Consider the following 22375-nt stretch of genomic DNA (forward strand, 5'->3'; position numbering starts at 1 on the left):
AAAACTTCAGCTTTTATTAGTCTCAAAATCCTCTCTTTGAATTTATGACCAAGTCTTTTATGCCACAAGTCAGCAGAAGACTCATTTAATGCCTTATTTTCCATACCAACCATACAGGTTTGTTCCATGATACAATAAAAAAACAACTACATCCAATCTGAAAATCAAATCCTAAAACATCCAATCTAGAAACAAAAACAAGATTTCTCGAGCAGTTAATACTTCTCTAGATCAAGGTTATAGCCCATATCTAACACAATTCTATATATCCCCACAACTTCGATTCTAGCCTTCATCTTGTTTCCCATAAATAGAAAGTGTTCACTTTTCGGTATTTGGTGGAGATTTAGGTAACCCTGTATAACATTAGAAACATGAGTGGTTGCACTAGTATCAAGCCACCAAGTCTTAGAAGGTACCTCAATCATATTTAATTCAAAGCATATAGAAACAAAATGTATACCTGTCTTTTCAAACCATTCCTTCCTCTATTGGCAATCAACCTTCTTATGCCCAGGTTTGTTGCACCAGAAACATTTCAGAATCGTAGTAACTTCTCCTTCCCTTTACTGGGCTGCACTATACCTGGTTGTTTTCCTTTATTCTTCTATTTCTTATTTGGAGCTTTGCCACCACTTGAACCAGTGTTTGAATTACCATGATAGGCAAAGTTAGCTTGGGGAAGTTTGACTTTAAAGTCTTCCCTTTGCCTTGCCTGCCATTGCATAAGCACAACCTTAATATGTGAAAGAGACCATTTTTTCTTAAGTTGGTCGTAAGTTCTTCGAGATTGCTTGAAATCATCACCCTCATATTGAACGAACTCTAATGGGAGAGAATCTTGAGCGGAAACGGATCGACCAAATTTCATTTTCATTGAATACAAAGTTTACAGTAAATAATTAAACAAGATATGCATTTGTTTCTAAATTATAGCATGCTTTAGAAAGAATTAAAGGGTTTCAAAAAACCTCACCTTTGAAGAACTTTTCTTCACGTTTTCCCTCGTACAAATCACGAACTCCTTGAAGACCTTCTTCAAGATTGACCTCGAACAAAATTGGATGCTACCACAAAAGTTACCTTGGTTTCTCAGGGTAAGAACCCAGGAGTGGTGGGCTTTGACTATTTTGGTTAAAAGGAAAAACTTAATGTAGAGGAGGAAGATTGAGAACTTTAAAAAACCCAAGAAAAAACACACAAAATACTTCTATATTTTTTTTTCTCAATCGTCCAACCAACCTTCTTCGAATAATAAGAAGAAAAACATTTTTCTTTTATTCTCCTTGCCAAAACTAACCACCACCCACTTACGTGGGTGGAGAAAAAAGAATGGGAAGGGAGTTGTAACTCCCTTCCTTATTATTAAAATAATAATAATAATATAAATATAAATATGATAACTAACTTATCATATTATATATATTAAATTATATGTTATATCAAATATAACATATAACTTATAGTTTTAATATTGTATCACATACAATATAAACTATAGTTTCTTTTCTCTTTTAAATGACATTTAATATAAATCATATTTATATTAAATTTAACAACTATGACTCCAATTCATAGAAACTATATTTGAATCTCATTCAAATATTTATTTCCTCCCATTAAGTTATAATGTATCAAATACATTATGACAATCATATCACATATAATTGAAACAATTTAATTATACCATATATAATTAAATCCCTCTATTAATTTGAACAATTCAAATTAATCCAAAAAACTGATTCTCAACTAAATCCTATTGAGCTACCAAGGGGACCTCATGGACTTGTAGCTTGAAGCTCCAACTATTAGATAAAATTGACACGCTACTATTTGCCTATGTCATGCATATATCTTTCACAATGCCTCTCGTAGTTTTTATCCCTTCCTTCAAAATTCATTAACTTAGTTCATTCTACAGTTTAATTAATTATTCATGTACTGTTTGAGCTTCAAGCTACAAGGTCAGTCCTTTGATTTGCATAGGTGAGAGTGGCCCGAGCTGTCGATTCAATAAGCTTACCATTTTGGGGACTTGACTAAATGGGGAGCTAGGAACATAACTTTACAAGATGAAATTCACTTCTTACCATATAGGGTAAGTAGAAGAGTAGTTCTCTTAAGTGTTGATTTTGGGTCTTGGACAAAGGGATCCCATCCTTTCACTGGTCCGAGAGAGACATAGTTTATGACTAGACTATAAATAAATTGTTCATTAGAGGAATCAGTTGGACCTAAGGAAAAAAATGTTATTACAGAGGTAAAATGGATATTTGACCCAACTGTAATTTTGTAATTATGAACAACTTATGAAGGATCAACTTGTTTATATTGATTATATCCCTGAACATACAACTTGTCATATAGTGTATAAGAGTTCACCTATGTGTCTACAGTAGTTTGTCTTGTCTTGTAGTTAATGAATGAAGGTTAATTTAATTAAAGAGCTTAATTAATTAATTTTGCATCATTGGAGTTTATAAACTGTAGGTCTATAAGGTTTTCTTACTAGCTCACTAGGGGCTAACAAAGAACAATTATGATTGAAAGAAAGTTTGAAGTGTTCAAACTTGGAAAATATTATTTGTGTTGGATACGATTAAAATATATTTTATTATAAAGTTTATTTGAATGAGATTCAAATAATAACTAATATAGAAAATTAATTATTTATTTGGATGAGATCCATATAAATAGGTTATTCAATTTAAATAAGATTTTACTTAAATAAGTAGAGAGGGAATTAATTTATTTATTTGAATTGGATTCAAATAATTAATTATTTATTTTGGATAGATTCAAATTAAAAATCCTACTGAGAATAAATATTTTAATATTTTAAATTATATAATATGAGATATTATTTGGATAGATATTTATTAATATTGGATATTATTAAATATTTAATTTAAAATCTTTACAGAAGGGTTATCTCAATAGGATTAGGAGTAACTCATAGAGTTCTATAGATAAGACCATCGGAGTCCTCATAAAACACACACTTTATTCTCTCTACATAAATAATCTCTATAATTACCTTGAAACTCTTCCTCTAGAAATTCTCCCAATTTTTCAGAAAAGTTCTAAGAAAATTCTTCTTCCATATTCCCTCTCAAGAAGCAATTCTCACAAGCCGAATCCTTATGAGAGTCATAGTAAAGGTAGAATTAGAAGAATTCAAGAAGGAAACTACCAAATTTCAAAAGGTGATTTCGCTGTAGTCACCTATCGACAATGGTATGGTTCTTAACTTTGTCGTGTTTATTTGAATTTTTAATTGTTTCAAGAAATCAAAGAAAGCGATCACATGCTTTTGCTAAGATTCAAATCCCTTCCGTGAATTTTTTTTTTTTAAAAAAACTATTGACACTTCAGACACAGTAAAAGATGCAAACATGCTATTTCAACTTCTCAACAATAGAGTAGAGGAAATTGGAGGGAAACTTTTAGGTCACGTTTAGAAAACAATGCAACTAACTACAAATTAGTTGGGAAAAAGTTGATGGAAAAATGAAAACATTAGTATTGGATTGCGTCTGTTGCTAATTGTCTAGATTTGTGTTTAACAAACTTGGTGAACTACCTCAATACAAGAATGCATTAATAAAAGTAAACAAGGTTAGTATCATTATTTGTAATCATAGGTGAGTGTTAACATTTAATGAGATCTTTTACAAATTAAAGAGATACTTGTTTGTCCCACCACCATTAGGCGCCTTATCCGACATTGCAAAGTATTTGTCAATCTAAATAATCATTACAAACAATGTCTAAGCAATGACAATATAGTGTTTGAGCAAAAAACATCCTAAAGGAAAGGAAGTGAAGAGAATAATTTTAAGTATCGAATTTTTGGTGAGTATTTTGAGATAGATTGGTTTTAAAAAGATGCTTGCAATGTGATTTATATATGGTGTCATGGATTCAACAAAACATAAATCCAATTTTGGGGAAGAGGAAGCAAGTTACAAGAAGGTAATTTATTATTGATGAAAAATGGGAGTTTCAACTATATTGACACTTAATATGATGCAACATTTTTCTTGAACCCACATTTTTAGTATAATGATAATTTTTTCCACTCATCCAGAGATCAAATTGGGCTTGTATACATGCATGGATAAATTGATAGCAAATGAAAACAAGAGGAATAAAGTTGATCGTCAAATAGATCCACTTGAGAGTAGGGAAGAATTCTTTGTTCCAATAAGAAATAATCGCATATAAGCATTGATAACTCCCTCTTAAGTGAGTTATTTAACCTTAAAAAACTTAAATTATTGAGTGAAAAACACGAGTTTAATATCATATTTGACAGCTTCATGAGTGATTTTATGTAAAAACAAGTTATACATGTGTTTTAGTCTTGATTAGCGAAATAATGTAAATTATGTACAAAAAGAGTCAAAATTTGAGTCATTATTGTGTTTTATATCATTTGTAAAAATGTGCCAAAGTTGCAATTGAATTGTGGTAAGAAGCTTTTATATGACAAAACACAGAGTTGTATGGAAGAGTCAGAATTGCGATTAGTTCGCAATTGAATTGTGGCCGCAACCTACAAAAATAGAAAGTTCTAGATATTTCGAGATTTGCATATTCTTTTCAAATTTGGTCCATATTAGATCAAGTTTTTGTTTATTCCATCCAAACCGATTAGGAAAGAGTTGCAAAGTGTTTAAGGAAACTCTAACCCTTTGGAAGTCTATAAAAAGGTGTCGTTCTACTCTCAAAAATATCAAATTGGCCTGGAAGAGAGTCCTAGTTATTTTACTGTTTTATTATCTTTTTATTTTTTTATATGTGAAAAGCACTAAAAAAAAATGTGTATTTGGGATAGATACAAGAATTTCACACGTATGGTGCTACAACACTAGGGCAGATTTGGAGTAGCGTCACGACATCATCGTGTTTTTCGACTATATATTTTATTTTTGTCTTCAATTTCAGGCATCAACTGCCAGAGGATTGGAGGTCGGGAGAGAGAGGTCAGAATTTTATGAAAGTGATTTTGGAGCTAGAGACGATCAGACAGTGTTGGAGGGTCAATTCTACCTCATAGTTAGAGTTGGATTGTCGGATAACCTTTTCTTCTTCCATTATTTTTAATTGCTGCTTATATTTAAATATTATAATTATGGTTCTATCTATGCAAGTTATGTTAGGCTGATTTTTTCATAGTTCTAGGGTTTTAAACATAGTCATGGATTATTTATAAATTTTTTGTAAATATAAAGTTTAATTACAATTAGTACTTTTAGCATGATTACTCTTTAATGCTATTGAATGCTTGTACAACATTTAGCTGATGTGAAAGAAAAGATTCCTCGAAAGAGGCAATCCACATAAAAGACTTCAAGATCTAGATGTTGTATTATTTGACTCAAAAACTAAGCAATTGAATTTATTAGATCCATTGATGAAATTGATACCTTTAGGCATCGCTCATTTTAAACTCCCCATACTTGATCACTTTCTTCGTTTTCTTAGAATTAGTTTTAGTTTAGTTCTTAGCATAACCCTCTAAATAAAATTTGATCAATCTCTCTAATAACTAAAAGAATTATTAACTTGATTTCTTGAGAAAAATACTTGATCAAGGTGATTTTAAACTTTACTCAGAGATAAAAATATAAAATTTAGAAATCTAAGAACCAAATGAACGCTAATTAAACTCAAAACTCAATGATAGAAATATATAAAATGTTGAAACTTAAAAACTTAAATTGAATTTACACTTAAATGTAGGAAAAGAAATGATATATTTTGAAACCAAGTGACCAAATAGAAACACAATTAAACTTAGGACTAAAAAGTTATTTTCCCGAAAATAAAAATATGGTAGATAATGTATGACTAGGTAAGGTTCGTACTAAATATTCCTCTCTCTCTTTTTTTATTTATTTTTATTTTATTATTATTATCTTTTGTAATGGTATAACAGGTTAAGAAAGAAGCTTTTGTAAAAGAAACTTCTACTTTTATAAAAGTATAATGACTTTCCTAACAGTTTTTGTTTAACTAGTATTATATAATTATTATCTAAAAAAGTCATGTGTTTTTTTATTTACTCCTTTATAGAAGATGAATATGATCTTATGGGAGGGGTAATATAATATACAACCAAGGAAGATTAATTAATTACCAACATGAATATAGTTTAATTGACTTACTAGATTTATTTTTATTTGGATAAAAAATTCAAATTCCTATTTCTTTATGTCAATATGAACATATATTCAATTGACATAAAGTATATATTCTCAACCTAAAAGTCTAAAATAAGAATCAATATTATGTCAAAATGAACATAATACTTGTATTATAAACTTCAAAGTTAGTTGTTTGATTCCTCATCCCACATATTGTAAAAAATAATAATAATAACAATAAGGACAAATTACAAAAACCATTTCTAAAATATGATGGTAGTTGCAATTATACCCCTCAAACTTTCCGTGGTAAAAATTGAGTATCAAATTTATACAAATGTTAAAATTGGACCCTTAAACCTACAATAGTTGTAGAATTGGATCCACAAAAGAAAAAAAAATAAACCCTTAGCATTTAGGAGGTCTAATTTCTACAACAATTGTAAGTTTGGGGGTCTCATTTTAATATTTGTAAAAATTGAAGGGCTCAATTTCTACAATTAAACGTTTGAGGATATTATTGCAACTACCATCATACTTTAGGGGTGATTTTTATAATTTACCCTAACAATAAAAAAAACAATCCATATCGTGTATATTCTTAAACCCAAAAAAAAGGGAAAATTTTCTCATTTTTGTATTTGTTGTATTAAAAAGCCTAAGTAAAGAGATTAATTAAGGATTGTTTTTAAATATAGAAAAATGAACCAACTTATTTATAAATATAGCAAAATATCAATGTATATAAGTGATAGACAATGATAGACATCGATAAATAGATATAAATAGTCTCTATCACTAATACTGATAGATGTTAATCAGTGTTTATCATTATTTGTCATTGATATACATTGACATTTTACTATTCTTGAAAATATTTTCAATAGTTTTGTCATTTAAAACAATTATCCAATGTTTTAAAGTTACATTAAAGTCGAAACTTAAAAATATAAAATCTATTATAAAATAAATCCTAAGAAAAGTATTAGGTAAAAAGAAGTAGTTTAGATGTAAATAAATAGGGGTAGATGGTTGTTTCTATGGAGTTGGAGGAAAGATTTTTTATAATAAGATAATAATAGAATCACGAAGTTAAAAGTTTGATTCTGGAACTCAGAAAGGGTAAAAGGAAAAAGAAAAAGAAAATGGAATAGGAAATAGAACAATGTACTTCATTGCTGTTCAGGAATGGGTGAGCTTGAGTGACCTGTGGCCAATAGAAGCCTAAGNGTGGGGTTATAGTATAAATAGGGGGGTTGATGGTTGTCATCCAAAAACACAAAGAAGAAAATGACAAACAAAGGGAGAAGCGTATTGAGCTTATTCACAAGCTGTACTCGGAAGCGACAACCCAAAAACATTCCATCATCAACTCAAATCAAACAAAGGAGCAATTCTTCCTCAACCTCCTCCAAGCACTTCCGCCCAAATTTGGAGGAGATCAAATGGGTATGAACGTTTTTTTCTTTTCTTTTTCTGTTTTTCATAAATTATACTGATTTTTTTTAAAAATTTATTTGAATTCATAGACCATTTAAACAAAAACAAGTTAAATTCTTAGAAAGAGTATTTTAGTTTTCAAAACATGACTTTGGAAACATTTCTAAGATGTTTGATAACAAAAACTTGTGATTTTCAAATATCAAAAATTAAAAAAAAAAAACTGAATTTGGTACGGTTTTCTTGTTTTTCATTTTTTAAATTTATGATTGTTTATCTACTATTTCTTTGATATGCTTTTTTATATCTTTTAAGGAACAAAAGCAAGTTTTTAAAAACTATTTTTTTTAGTATTTAAAAGTTGGCTTGGTTTGTTAAACCATTGATAAAAAAATAATAATAAATGAAGATATTTGAGATGGAAATAATGTCTATAAACTTAATTTTTAAAAACTAATAGTTACCAAACAAGACCTATGTTATTGTTTGATAACAAATTTATTTTTAATTTGATGTATTTAAAATATATGCTTGTTTTTTCACAATTTTTCAAGTTTTAGAATAATATTTTATTTTCAATTTGTATAACTTGGCTTGATTCTAAAGGCATTAGTAGAAAGTTGATAACAAAACATAGAAAATTATAAGTGGAAATAGTGTTTATAAGCTTACTTTTCAATAAACAAATAGTTATCAAACGAGGAATAAAAATAGGAGTTTTTAATATTTTGATTTGATTTTTAAAATTTTCTTTCAAATTCAAATGTGTTTTTAGAAAGAGATAAAAAAATAAAAAAATAAAAAAGCTAACCTACAAATTATATTAAAAAAAACCTAGCATTAACTTTCAAAAATAAAATAGTTATCGAACCATACCTAAGTTATAGAGAAAGTCATGAATTAAGAACAACCGTCTATACCAATGACATTTTTAATATCTTTATGTTGGATTTACGGTGATTTAACAGGCGTTCGAGAAGTTCGACTCGAATAAGGATGGAAAGATCTCGTTTGAAGAGTACCAGGCAGCACATCGTGGCATGGCTGGAAGCAAAGAGATCTCAGATGAGGAGGCGGCGAAGTCATTCAAGTTTGTGGATGTGGACGGAGATGGATTTGTGGACTTGAAGGAGTTTTTGGAGTTGTACACAATGAGCGGCGGGGAAGTGAGGGTAGGCGACATCAAAAGCGCCTTCCAAGTGTACGATTCCAATGGAGATGGAAAGATAAGTGCAGAGGAAGTGATGGCGATCATGAACACATTGGGGGAGCGCACCACTCTAAAGGCGTGCAAACAAATGGTAAAAGGTGTGGACATAGATGGGGATGGCTTTATTGATATCGATGAGTTTTCTAAGCTCATGGGCACGTATTCTAGTAAGTTTCAAAATTAAGGAGCCTCAAGCAATATGTACCTACAGTTTTTATACAATTGAATGTAGGAAAGCAAATTTTAAGCTATATTTGTGGTGGTTAACTTTAAATTACTTCCGTTTTCCTTCGTATGTTCCTTCCTTTTTTTGCTTGTATCAATGTGACACTACTAGTCATCATGAAAAGTGTAGATTTATGATGTTTGAGTGATATATATATCATAGCATTAATTTTTTATTAAGCTGTCAACCATTTTGAATTGACATTTTCATTATGTCATAAATCAATCAATGTCTCTAAAGTAAATATAATATTTGACATATTTTTTTTAACTTAATTTAATTTGGTATATTAGACGTGTCATCTAGTTCTTTATTTGATTCCAATAAAAAGGTTTAAAATATCGAATTCTACGAAATTGTCGAAATGTTATTTATGAAAATTTTGATGGAAATATTGATTTCGATGGATATTTATGAAAAAACTAAAATTTAAAAATAAATAAATTTAAATTAGTAATAAACATTTAATGGTTTTTAAACAAGTTAACATGTCGATAATTTATATTATATTTATATTAACGACATTTTGTTGCTTATTGTTTCATAGATTTTTCTATGATACAATGGAAATATCGATTCTCTCTTCATGTCGATATCGAACCCATGAAAACTTGAAAATATCAATGGAAATTTCGACATATCAATGAAGATTTAATACTATGGTTATATTTAAGATTTATGTGCGTTGTCTTGGAAAATGTACATAAATCTTTGGTATTTTATAATGTGTATGGTTATGGAGTATCTACAAGGATTAAAATATTGATGTCGATATCAATATTGAGATTTCTTTTTACAGATATATCGACAAAATATCTATATCGACAAATATTTCTATAAGTCAAGAAATTTAGAAAATTTATTTAGATTAATAACTAAGTTGTTTTTACTCCAAAGCTAAATTATAGATATTGTTATTAGCAGTCATATTCATATTGGACTAAATGACATTTTTTATGTTTTTCGAACATTTATAAAAGATATTGGGATATTCATAGGTATTTAATATCGATATATGAACCCTTTGATTTAGAAATATATCAATGGATATAAATATATCGACATATCCATAGATATTTTCATCCCTAAGTATCTATAGTATGAGTTTATACATCCATATGTGTGTGTATTTTTGCCATAAGTTGATATATCGTTTTGAGATCGAATGAATGGGAACACAATATGAATGTAAGTTAACGTGTATTTATGTTGTGAATTATATTGTTTTATGATAAATTTAATTTATATATTAATATACATCTTAAAAATTGAGATATTAGTTTGTTCAAGAGAAAACAACCCTTTAAAAGTAGGTGTGAATGGAGAGTTGTCATGCGATTTTGAGATTGCCATTCACATCAAGCTAGAAATCATCCATTAATTTCATTCCAACCTTCCAAAATCTCAAGAAACTTAATTATTAAAATAAAAAAAAATGAATTAAATAACTTTAAATTACTAAACTAAAAATAAATATGAAAAGAAAATTTTACCTTTGGAGCAAGCAAATAACTCAAACCTATCTACATGGAAATTGTTGAGAGCTTCACTCAAACTGCAAGTTTGAACAGATCTAACTCGGAGCTCGAAAATTAAAACAGATTTGAAAAACGAACTTACACAACCAGATTTGAAGAACCACGAGTAGATCAGGCAAATAGACGACCAAATCTGAAAATCCATGACTAGATCTGCAAATCTGATGCTAGCGACGAGCTGAACGGCGAACGGTGATGACAATGGAGCGGTGATGAGTTGAATGAGCTGAACGGTGATGACGTGGGAACTTTTTTTTAAAAAAAAAAACACCGACATTATACATCCGCTTTTAGTTTTTCTAACTGACATTAAAGCTTAAATTTCTTATAGTGATTCTCAAAATTACCATGCCTAAACAAACATGCATCTCTAATATTAAATTTATAGTTGTAATGTTTTATTGGGAAAAATCTTCTAGTTCTACCACACAAGAACTTAAATCCACGACTCACTCAAAAGAAATTCACTATGTGAAAATTTGTTGTAATTACACAGAACAATTCCCTCAACTAAGTTTTTATACTACTTACACCATTTTCTCACTCTCAAACTAGAGAATACATAAATGGAATTTAATTAGAATTAACACACTTAAGCTTAAAGTGTTTCTAAGAATGACTAAAAATCAAAGACATGAACTCATTTTATAGGCTTGGAGTTTATCCTCATTCTTCAATTTAACCGATATGAAATTCTTCAATTCCAATAACTTGTCAAAATCCAAACATATTCGATAATAGACTTTATGTTTTATTGACTTTTAGTTTTTTTTCTTAGAATTTAAGTCAATTTGATACACAAGCTTGTTTAAGATTTTGTTTAATATTGTTTTTTAATAAACTTATTATAATTATAAACTTATTTAAGAAATATTGTTGTTTTGCTGATCAAAATGAAAGGATTAGACTTTTTACAAATACTTATATCATTAAAATGAGAGAAAGTTTTGGGTGCATTAAATCAGTTGTTTATAGATATCAAGTTGGCAACGGAGTCGGGGTGGGACGGGAAGGGGTTCCCCACCCCCCATGGGAGAATTTACCCTCATCCTGCCCCTATTCCCATCCCCGCCATTTGAAGGCGGGGATTCTCCGTCAGAGAAACGGGTCCTCAAAGGGACCCATTCCCCATTTCCCCTTTTGTTTCTCCATAGAGACTTCTTTTTTTCAAATTTTTCCTAAAATTCTCTTTAGGTTTAGACATTTTAGTTGAGTTTAGATTAGAGTAAATTAAAAATTAGACTAAATGTAAAAAGTTAAAACACCTAATATTAAATATATATAGAAAAATATATTTAAAAATCTAATCAGAGTTAGAGTTGGAGTTGGGATCGAGGCAGGGCCCACGGGGGATCCGACCCGTGGGAAATTTTGCTAAACTTAATAGATGCTCACATTTCAGAACTACAATTAACCAAGGGCATGCCAAAGATTCAACTTTATTGGAGTTAAATTGGGGTTTTCCTTACCAAGGTTAAGGATAGATTTTTGATGTAAATATAGCATTGTTGAATTTAGAAAATGTGAAGATGCATTAAAATACGGAAGAAAATTGTCCCTATTTAGTTCCTCGCATTTTGAAAAAGTGGAAAATAGATTTAATACATCCCCCAACCAATTTAACCACACAAAAAATCACAAGAAATCAAACATCCAACAATCAAGATATAATATGTGTTAGCCGCTTGGTTAGTATCTAATATAATAAAGATAATATCGATACACATATCGCTAAAACGAGTATAACTCAACTGACATATATTATATGTTAATGGCTAATAGATTTGTCGTTTGAAATTCCTACTCCTATTATAATTAAAAAGAAAACACCCATCTACGATCCACCAAATGATCTCATCTCTCACCATGCAACTGTTGGATCAACTAATTTGACAAAAACTACCTGAATGTCAAACTTTTAATTACAGGGGCCAGAAGAACCCAATCCCAAACCATATCAAAATTGTATTTGTGCCATTATGTGACCCTAATTCTTAACTTCAAGCTGAATAAATTTCAATCTCTGAAATGCCCTTAATTAGTCTTTACCTCCCTATTCCACTTGATTCATCCATTTCTTCACTCATGTTTCCTCTCAGCCTAAGCAGTGCTTCATCAACCTCTGGATGTGACCGCAAACCAGAAGAAAATGCTTGAATATGTGTTTTGGCCTCAATCCAACTTAGACCAGGATCCTTTCCCACAATTGTCTCTCTTATTCTTCTCCTCATCTCTACAACACCATCCCATTTTCCTACTGCAGCATACAGATTTGATAGCAAAATATGTGCTGCACTGTCTTCTGAATCTAATCTCAACACTTGTTTTGCTGCATTAGCTCCAACTCTGAGGTTTCTCTTAAGAACACATGAACTTAACAGAGTTCTCCATAGCTCTGGATCATTATTTGCAAATGGTGATTTGGTAATCATTTCCTCTGCTTCATCAATTAACCCAGCTCCACTTAACAGGCTTACCATACAAGAATAGTGCTTAGAATTTGGTATAATATTACTTTCTTTCATATAGTTCCATAAAAACTGCCCTATTTCAACAGAGTTGCTGTGGTTACAAGCAGAAAATAAGGAAAGAAATGTTATTTGATCTGGCTTGACACCGTGGTTTTGAAGCTCAAAGAAGAGCTTCAATGCCTGTTCCATTTGCCCATGGTGGCTGTACCCACCAAGCATGGAGTTCCAACACTTCAAATCTGGACATGGGACTTGAGAAAATATCAATTTAGCAGAACCCAAATCACCATTTTTAGCATACATGTTGATTAGACTCCCTAAGACATAGATTTCAGCTTCACACCCTGTTTTTATGGCTAGAGAATGAAAAATCTCCCCCTGTTTTAAAGTGGCAAGATCAGCACATGAACTCAAAGCCAAACTGATTGAAAAACTGTCAAGCTCATGGCCATTCTGATGCATTTGATGAAAGCATTTGATTGCATTTTCCCCTTCACCAATTCTTGAATACCCACTGATCATTTCTGTCCATAGAACAACATCCTTCTCTGCAACAGACACAAAAACCCTCTCAGCAGCTTGAGATTCACCATTTCTAAAGAACATGGACACAATGACACTGCTTACAAAGACACTGCTCTCAAATCCATCCTTTATAACTTGAGCAAGAAAAGACATTCCACTCAAAAGGTTGTCAATGGTGGAAATTACAGCTGCATATGTATAATCATCTGGTTTGGGAAGTGATGATTTCTGCAATTGTTGAAATAGTTTCATGGCCTTATCTTCTTCTTCTTCATTTTGAGAACATCCTGAGATGATTGTGTTCCAAGTAATCAAATCCGGGTTTTCAATTCTGTTAAAGATGCAAAACCCTGTATGGGTATCCCCACAACTGCAGTACAAATCCAACAGAACGTTTTGCAGAGTTCTATCGGTAATGGCGTTTGAAGTGATCATACGGCCATGGATGAGCCGACCAAATAGGTAGTCTCCATTTCTACAACATATATTCAAAATCATTGCATAGGTGAATTGAGTAGGAATCAAACCAATTCCCAGCATTTCATTGAACAAATGAAGTGCCTCGTTTAATTTATCGTGCTTCAAATTTCCAAAAATCATGGAATTCCAAGCTACTACGTCCTTATCTATCGTCCACCGGAAAACTTTTCCAGCAGATTCCAAATCCGAGCAATGTGAGTAAGTCCCAATTAACGCGGTTTGAACACGAACATCATTAACGAATCCACGTTTCACTACTTGCGTATGAATCAAAGAGCCCCAAAATCGATCTTCAATGGAATAAGCTGCCTGCAACAAGCTCGTTAGAGTGGAACCATTGGGTCTGAGAAATTCAAGCTCCATTTTCGCAAGCAGGTTGAAAGCTGAAGGAGCACGATCGTGAGACCGAGAATAAGCCGCGATTAGAGCATTAAACGAAACGAGATTTCTTTGCGGCATTTTGTCGAACACTTGCTGTGACTCCCAAATTGCACCGCATCGTGCGTACATGGATAAGATGTTGTTGCAAACGTAAGGAGACAGAGACGACGCGGTGGCTATGGAGGTTAGAATTAGACCGTGGAGCTGACGCGCCGCCTTCAATGATGCAACGGAAGTGCATTTTTGTACGAGCGCTGCTAAAGAAAGCGCTTCCGTCATGTGAAGACGAGCTATTTTATTGTAGGCTTCAAAAAATGAACGAAGGGTTCTCTTTTATACGAAACATCATTTTCACCCATCAGAAAGATCCTTTAAGCCAAAAAATCATTTCGCTCAGCACTTCGCCATGGAAACTGAATATTTCTAAGCCTCATAACCGGAACTCATCGGCGGTGCCTGAGAATGTCGCCCGGCGGTGAGAGGTGCTTGCAGCTATGCCGGCTCGTCGGTCATTGTCTTCGTCCTTTTACAGTTAGGTTTCGCTGTTCTTCATCGTTGCTATTTCTTTTTCTTGTTTACATCATGCGCTCCAAGTTTTCTCTAATTATCATAGAAGAGGAGTTCATGTTTTTCACTTCTGGTGAATAGGAAGATGGGGTGGTCTTGGAGAGCAAAGGGAAGGAAAAGGAACTGCTTATTGCGCTCTCTCATGTTTGCTTCGCTCTTCTTTCTCTCTTAGTTCCTGTGATTTTGTTGTTGCTCTTTGATTTGGAAATCCTCAGTTTTGTACATTAGTTCGTTGCCTCATTTTGATGACTGATCGTTCATTAGGTTGTAACTGAAGTTCAGCGCTGGGTTCAAGAAATTGATGGCGACTCTTATAATGTAAGTCTCTCTCTCTTTTTCTCTCACAGACACTTGCACTGTTCAGTAACACATAAAATTCGTCAGTTATGTATTGTCCATCAGGATGCGATTCAGATGTTGACTTCTCAAGAGAAAAGCAGTGATGAGCGTGATCAATCTTTTGAGAGCCACCATTGTATGACGAAGATTGTTTCTGAATTGGTAATTTCTTACAATCGAGATGGACTTGGGGAGGAAGATAGCAAAATTTTGGAGTTCTCTGTTCTCAATATTGCTTTTGAATTCTATTAACTATATCTTTCTTCCACAGTTTAAAAATAAACTGCTAAGAGGAAGTTTTTTATACACCTTTTTATTTCTTCCTACTGTGCATGCATAGTTTTTTCCACATAAAAGGTGCTTATGCTAAGATGCAAGGATAATGCATAAACGTTGATTTGTTGTGGACATTTATTCCAACTTCAATTTTAAGAATCACCCTAATATTACATTGTGTTTGCGTTGCATTGTTGGCTGTATTTCTCGCTCTTGTTTGTAACCTCTGTAGAAAACTAAAATATAAAGAGCCAGGCCAATTATGAAATTAACTAGTATATTGTTAGTTTACAAAGGAGTGTAGATTTATTTATACCTTGATGAAATTAACTAGTATATATTATGTGACTTTTACTTGTTTTAGGAACTTAGTTTGTTTGAATGCTTTTTATTGGTGTAAACATACCTACCCTTTAGAGTCTATAGTCTTACTTCTTTACTCTTAAATTGGAAATCTTTCTTGCAATTCTTTTCTAAAAGAGAAAAAATAATAATCCTGTAGAGTCTGGTATTCAATCTCATAATTATATAGTTAATCTAATTCAACAGACCTAAACTTCTCTACTTCGGCTTTACGAAATTTACATTTCTCCTTACGTGCAGGTACCTTTACTTTCTTTTGAGAATCAGTATGTCAAACATCTTGTGGGCAATGTACTTACAGCAATTACAAAATTTGTATTTCTAACTGTATGTAACTCTAATCGTGTTTGAAATTTTAGTGTATCACTATCACATAATTTACGCTAACAATCAACCCATTTGATTATGCAGGGAAGCACAAGTAACTGGTATGAATTAGTTCACTCATTATGTTTTGGCATGGAGTTAGTGCTTGACAGAATCATGTCTTCTCCTGCACCTTCAATCACTGGGTCTGAAAATTTAGACTGTTATCTATCAACCTTAAGTAATACCTTACTACCTAAGTTGAAAAATGCAAATTTTTCCACAGTTGCTGGCATTCTTCAAGTTTTGCGAAATACCCTGAAATCCTTGAAGCAGGAGCAAAGTGATCTTGTTGGACAGTTCTTTGATTCTGTTAATTCTTGTCTTTCAAAAATTCCATGGAATTTATTGGGTAGGATCCTTACCGAGAAAAATTGTAACAGTGTAGAAGTCCAGAATGACGATGACTTGCGTTATAATAATTTGCATCAGAGGAAAGGATTAAAATTTCTGTTCCTAGGAAATTTTGTTCAATTTCTCTGTTCCTTGGCTGAGCCAAGCGATTTTGAGGAAGCTTCATGTGATTCACTAAAGACTCACCCCCTACTGGGTACAGTCATCAACCTAATTCCTAACCTTCTTGATTGGTGCCTCAACAACCAAGTCGATCACTTTAATAGGTGCTTGTCCCGATATTTCAGTCACAAGTTGCTGGTATGAATCTACCCTTTTTCTCCCCCTCCCTAGAATATACGTTGGACTAGTCTTCTAGAGATAAGAAAAAACATAATAGAAATACCTGGTGGCTAGCTAGTTTATTCAAATATGGTTTTTATGGTGCCTCAATTATTTATTTGGTTGAATGTTTTTAAGAAGTTTGATTCTCATCAGTGGCAATGGCATATATGATGAACAGGCGTAGTTAACGAAAGTTAAGATTCTATTCAAGGCAATAGGTGCCTGGAACATATGTTTTATTGGAAGTTTCGGCAATTTACATTTTTTTTTCTTTTTCTTTTTTCTCTTCTTCCTTTTTTTTTAATTTTTTTTTAAAGTTACTACCTATGTAGCACAGACACAGATACGGTTACATGATACGTATACGATCGGATACGACGATTCGTCAAGTTCTAAAAAACTAAGATACGGATACGTCTAAAGATACGCAATTTTTTTTTAATATTTTATTAATATACATATTTCTAAAAAACGAGGATACTGATACATTAAAGATATATTTTCTTTTTCTTAAAAAAATCTAAGATATAGATAAATTTAACATTCAAGTTAATAACAATAGCAAAAAATAGAATACAAATAGTGAAATACAATACAAAAAAAAACAACATCTAAGATGTTGAAGTATAATAGTTAATAAAATGCAATAGAAAAGTGACTCATATTACAAAGAAGAAGAAGATTCGAGGGAGAAGTATAAAGATAAACGAAGAACTTCTTCGTTGAATAGTTTTAGATTGGAAAATATTAGATGAGTTGCTTGCCTTTTTTCTTTAAAAAAATGTACACGTAGAAATAGATACGTCAAATCGTGTGTCAGATATGTATCTGGGAAGTATCTGGAAGTATCGGTATCCGATACGTGTCTGATACGAATTCTTTGCCTCACATGAAGTATCTGTGCTTCATAGGTTACTACTGTCTATGCAGGTTTGCCAATAATAACAAACTTCATATATTTCAATTTTTATTTTCTTCTTTTTTTATTTTTAAACCTTAATCAAGTTAAATCTACACCTTTAAATTAACTTTTGTATCTGGTTTAGTAATCTCCAACGTTTGTGGTAAAAGAACTTTAACTGGACAGAGGATTTTAAGATTGATTTCAATTTCTAGGATATTGTGCTGTGTATGTTTCCATACCATTTATGTCTCACTGTACATGTTGTATGACTAGCTTGTTTCTGCTTTCACATTTTTAGGTTCTGTGAAAGGGTAGTTCAAGTGTCTGAGTGATGTTCAAGTCGTCATACAAATTTTTGCACTCCTAAATTGTATCTTCTGTATGTGAACGTCTGCTTCATTCTTGACCTTAGTACAGCTCTTTTTTTATATGCGGAAGGAATTTGTTTCTTCTAATATTATCACATTCCCCTCTTGGAAAGATATTTTTAACTTTTCCAATAATGATTTCTCTAATGAAAATTCTCTCTCTTGGTCTCCCCTCCCCCACCCCATCTCTTTTACTTCATATATGTATACATTATTTATCATATGTATGCATAATAATTTATTCCTTGGTGCTAATTGCATCTTGTGAATTTGATATATCTGCTGAAATCTTAGGCTCTATTTGATAACTATTTAGGCTCTGTTTGGTAACCATTTGATTCTTTGTTTTGGATTTTTGAAAGTTAAACCTATTTCATCTTTCCATTTCTTACAATGATTTACATATTTATCTAGTACAATGGTTGAATCCTTAACCAAATTTCAAAACCAAAAGTAACTTTTTTTAGTTTTCAAATTTTGGCTTGGTTTTTTAAACCATTTGTAAAAAGTAGATGACTAAGAAGAAATTTGGAGGTGGAAGTAGTATCAATAGGCTAAATTTTAAAAAATCAAATGGTTACCAAACAGGGTCGTAGTTTTTTGTTTTTGGTTTTTAACAATTAAGCTTTTAAATACTACTTTTACCCATTGATTTCTTTGTTTTATAATGTACTTTTTATGAGTGTTTTTAAAAACTCAATTAAGGTTTAGAAACTAAACAAAGGTAGTTTTTAAAACTTTCTTTTGTTTTTGGAAATTGACTGAGAATAGAAATATTTAGTTAGATATGATGAGAACCATAATAAAGAAGTTGTAAGAAAATAAGTACAATTTCTAAAGACCAAAAATCAAATGTATCAAACGGGAGCTTTAGTTTCAGAAATTGTTGTCGTTATGCTGCTCTTAGGTGATACAAGGTTTAATTTCTAGTGATTCACTAAGTTCAGGAATTCTTTACTTTCCAGATATTAATGATCAGGCTTAGTTTCCATTGCCATCTTCAGTGCTCGACTCTTGTTCTATGGTTGCAACTTTGCAGAAATCGTTTTCAAAAGCTCTTGCTGCTTCCGAAGCTTGAGCTGGAATCTGCCCCCGGCACTTCCCTTGAAGATTCTCCATTGATTGTGAGCTATTTTGGTGACAAACGCAGTCCATGTTCCTTGCATCTGCAAAGACTGGCTATTTTTCTATTCCTCAGGTGTTCCTTAAGCTTCATATTTACAAAACCGACTGAAAAGTACGATGCATCTATAGCTCTAAAATCTCAGTTGATCTTCACTACAACATTGGAAAGTAAATGTCATGACTGCAGTTGTAGCAAGAAAGGTATATTGGAGCTTTATAAATGGCTTCAGGGGAACCTTCCAACAAACATTTTTCTGGATACTAAAATGTATGCAAAAAACTGCATCAAGTTTGCATCATCATTTCTCCAGCTATATATGCACGAGGTTTGTACATTTTCTTCTCTGGTCTTCACTGTGTCATTTAAGGCTTTAGAATTATTTTGTGTTTTATCTTTTATTTTATTGATGTACATTTTTCCTTGCATTGTTCCAAACGATAGGGCTTTGTGGTGCCACTGCTTTATACATCTTTCTCTTGATGTTTCTTATTAAAAAAAAAAAAAAATGCTAGTATGTGTTAAGCTCTATCAAACTAGAGCTAGAGTGATGTTTGGAAAGAAAAATATATCTTAATCACATACAATTAGTCTTATATCTAATAATTTTTTATTTTGAACTCTAGGATGATCTATTATTCAAAGTGCTGTTGCAACTTCTTCGTCTTCCTTCTCATACAGGGCCATGGTTAGTAAGAATCAGTTTGGTTTTACATATACTTTGATTAACTACCGCTTGCAGCATATTTAAGAAAGTCATTGCTTGTATTTAGTTCTTGTGAAGGACCATCCCAGGAGGTGAAGGAAGATATACTTTTTCATGTTTCAAACATTTTTGATCCTCAGCACGTGTTCCACGTTTTTCTTAAGGAGGCAAGAAATATTACTACAGATAGGAGATACCCCCACCCAAGTTTAAATTCCCTCATTGCTCTATTCGCGCTAACTGCTTCTATTATTCTTCCTGGAATTGTAGACATTGTTTGACTTATATCTTCATTTGCAGTTAAACTATGATCATGAAATGCTCTTAGATTACCTCATGTCAAAAGATGCAGGAACATATTGTTTGGAATACCTCCTAAGGTATGCATTGTTTTAAAATAATAATAATTTTCTTGGGTGTCCTCTACTGCTTTGTCAACTTGTTAAAAATGAATTCAGAAGTATAGTTGACATATAATTAACATAGAGTCGATAACTTTCATGCTTCTTGTCTGCAATTGGGTCTAAGCTTTTGTTATCTGGTAAGTTTCTGATGCCTCAGGACATGAGCATTGTGCCTTCCCTTCCTGATACGCACATTTTCTTTTTGTAGATGCCTGCATATAATAAATGATTCCAGATATGCACTAGTGAATTCATCAACAGAATGGGATATCTCAACTCACTCTTCATGCAAGAGAAGAAAAGTTTTGCTGAACAGCTCAACTATTTCAGAAGAGCTATCGTCTGGTTCACCCAATCAAAGCAATGAAACACTTCCATCTTTTGCTGACACTATAAATTGTGATTATGGCTACAAGCCTCAAAGAGTTGGGGTAAAATCCCTGAAGAAATCTAAAAATTGTCTGCAGTCGTTGAAAACATCCTTGGAAAATCTTCATAGAGAGAATCTCTTTCCATACAATCCCGAAGTGCTCGTAAAACGGTATGCATGTCTGCACAATGCTTCATTTAGTAATAAGAATTAGACTCTGGTATTAATATTTTATCAAAAAGTTTTCTTTTTGTGTTGAGTAATTTATAACATCTCTTTGGAATGTGTCCTGGAAATCTAGAGGGTGTGTTATCAAACCCCTTTAGTTAAATAATAGGCTTTTTTGCCCTTCACTAAAATTAAGAAGGATTCTGTCAGGTTTATAAGAAATTTTGTACATGAGGCATCTAATGCAGGCTTGAGGTTTCTAGGCATCAAGAAAGAATTTTGTTTATACTTGTTGGATAGGTGTTCCACGTCAATTAAAAGAATTTTTTCCTAATTAGACTTGAGGTTCTGGCAAGAAGTGCACAACCATTGTTAGATTAAAAAAAATGTGGATATCCCATTCTCCCTTCAAACATATTTATAAGTTATGTCAAGGATCTTCTTCAGAATTGGGTTGAATCTATGATGGAGTGAGAGAACCAGAAAAGAAGTCACTTTTGTTGGGAAGAATTAGGAATTTAGGTGATGACAAGAAAAAGCTCGTATTTAGGTTGAATATCATTCAGTTGGAGTCAATTATTTAGGAGTACAAACTGAAACCAACCTATTGGTCTCACTTACTTGGAAACCGAAGAAATTGAAATTGACCAGTTGACTGGTGGTATGGTTGGTTTAGTTTTAACTGAAATCGAGTTTTCTTTTAACTGGACTTGAATAATTGTCTTCTTTTTACATGGCAGTTTGACGAAATTTCTGGAGTTTCCATGGAGTACTTAAGTAATTAATACGCCTCAAGCCCCATGCGGTCCTCTTCTTGAAGCATGGAGCTCCAATTTTGATCTAACTCTCAAAGCTTGGAGATTTTTTCAATCCAAAAGCTTCATCTTCGAGTTCTTAAAATGAGACTACTGATGCTTTGATCAATTGATCATCAGTTGAGGTAATTCAAATGTAGTGTATTTTTCCATTCAGAAATGCTTCTGCGCACATTCTTACTATATAATGTTGAAATTAATTAGAGCATACACCACCCATGTTATATACACTAAGGTAAAATATAGTCCGTATATTTTTAAATGATTATATATATACTCATAATTGATTCTATACTAACTTCTCTCTTTATTTAAACCCTTACTCTTATTTTTAACTATTCTTTTCTTTATATCCAGATTTGGATTGATATTATTTTTTAATTTCGTCTACTCATACAAACCTTAAAATTATTTGCCAACATTGCATGTTAATATATATATATAAACTATCATAGTATATATATATAAACTATCATGCTAACTGCAAATTGAAAATGGTAAA

General features: G+C 31.9%; 3 protein-coding genes across 5 annotated transcripts; 2 read left to right on the top strand and 1 right to left on the bottom strand.

Moving 5' to 3' along the window:
• The first annotated feature begins 7408 nt into the window (after positions 1 to 7408).
• Positions 7409 to 9181, top strand: LOC120088486 (probable calcium-binding protein CML32). The gene is made up of 2 exons (XM_039045826.1): positions 7409 to 7604; positions 8564 to 9181. Exons 1-2 carry the CDS (start codon positions 7446 to 7448, stop codon positions 8987 to 8989), a joined length of 585 nt encoding a protein of 194 aa, XP_038901754.1. The 5' UTR covers positions 7409 to 7445; the 3' UTR covers positions 8990 to 9181.
• A 3085-nt stretch (positions 9182 to 12266) lies between these two features.
• LOC120088438 (pentatricopeptide repeat-containing protein At3g50420) lies at positions 12267 to 14731 on the bottom strand. Its single transcript, XM_039045730.1, has one exon. The coding sequence runs from the start codon at positions 14703 to 14705 to the stop codon at positions 12615 to 12617; it is 2091 nt and encodes a 696-aa protein (XP_038901658.1). The 5' UTR covers positions 14706 to 14731; the 3' UTR covers positions 12267 to 12614.
• A 14-nt stretch (positions 14732 to 14745) lies between these two features.
• LOC120088436 lies at positions 14746 to 22171 on the top strand. Of its 3 annotated transcripts, none has more exons than XM_039045727.1 (12): positions 14746 to 14957; positions 15075 to 15137; positions 15258 to 15311; positions 15378 to 15494; positions 16212 to 16298; positions 16383 to 16991; positions 19253 to 19738; positions 20037 to 20098; positions 20184 to 20283; positions 20417 to 20496; positions 20729 to 21061; positions 21799 to 22171. In XM_039045727.1, the coding sequence occupies exons 1-12, from the start codon at positions 14889 to 14891 to the stop codon at positions 21833 to 21835; spliced, it is 2097 nt and encodes a 698-aa protein (XP_038901655.1). In that variant the 5' UTR covers positions 14746 to 14888; the 3' UTR covers positions 21836 to 22171. The 3 variants fall into 3 exon arrangements, with proteins under 3 accessions (XP_038901655.1, XP_038901656.1, XP_038901657.1); XM_039045728.1 differs by having other exon boundaries at positions 15396 to 15494; XM_039045729.1 differs by lacking the exon at positions 15378 to 15494.
• Positions 22172 to 22375: the final 204 nt, after the last annotated feature.

This window comes from Benincasa hispida, chromosome 10, assembly GCF_009727055.1.
Source record: "Benincasa hispida cultivar B227 chromosome 10, ASM972705v1, whole genome shotgun sequence".
Taxonomy (NCBI): Eukaryota; Viridiplantae; Streptophyta; class Magnoliopsida; order Cucurbitales; family Cucurbitaceae; genus Benincasa; species Benincasa hispida.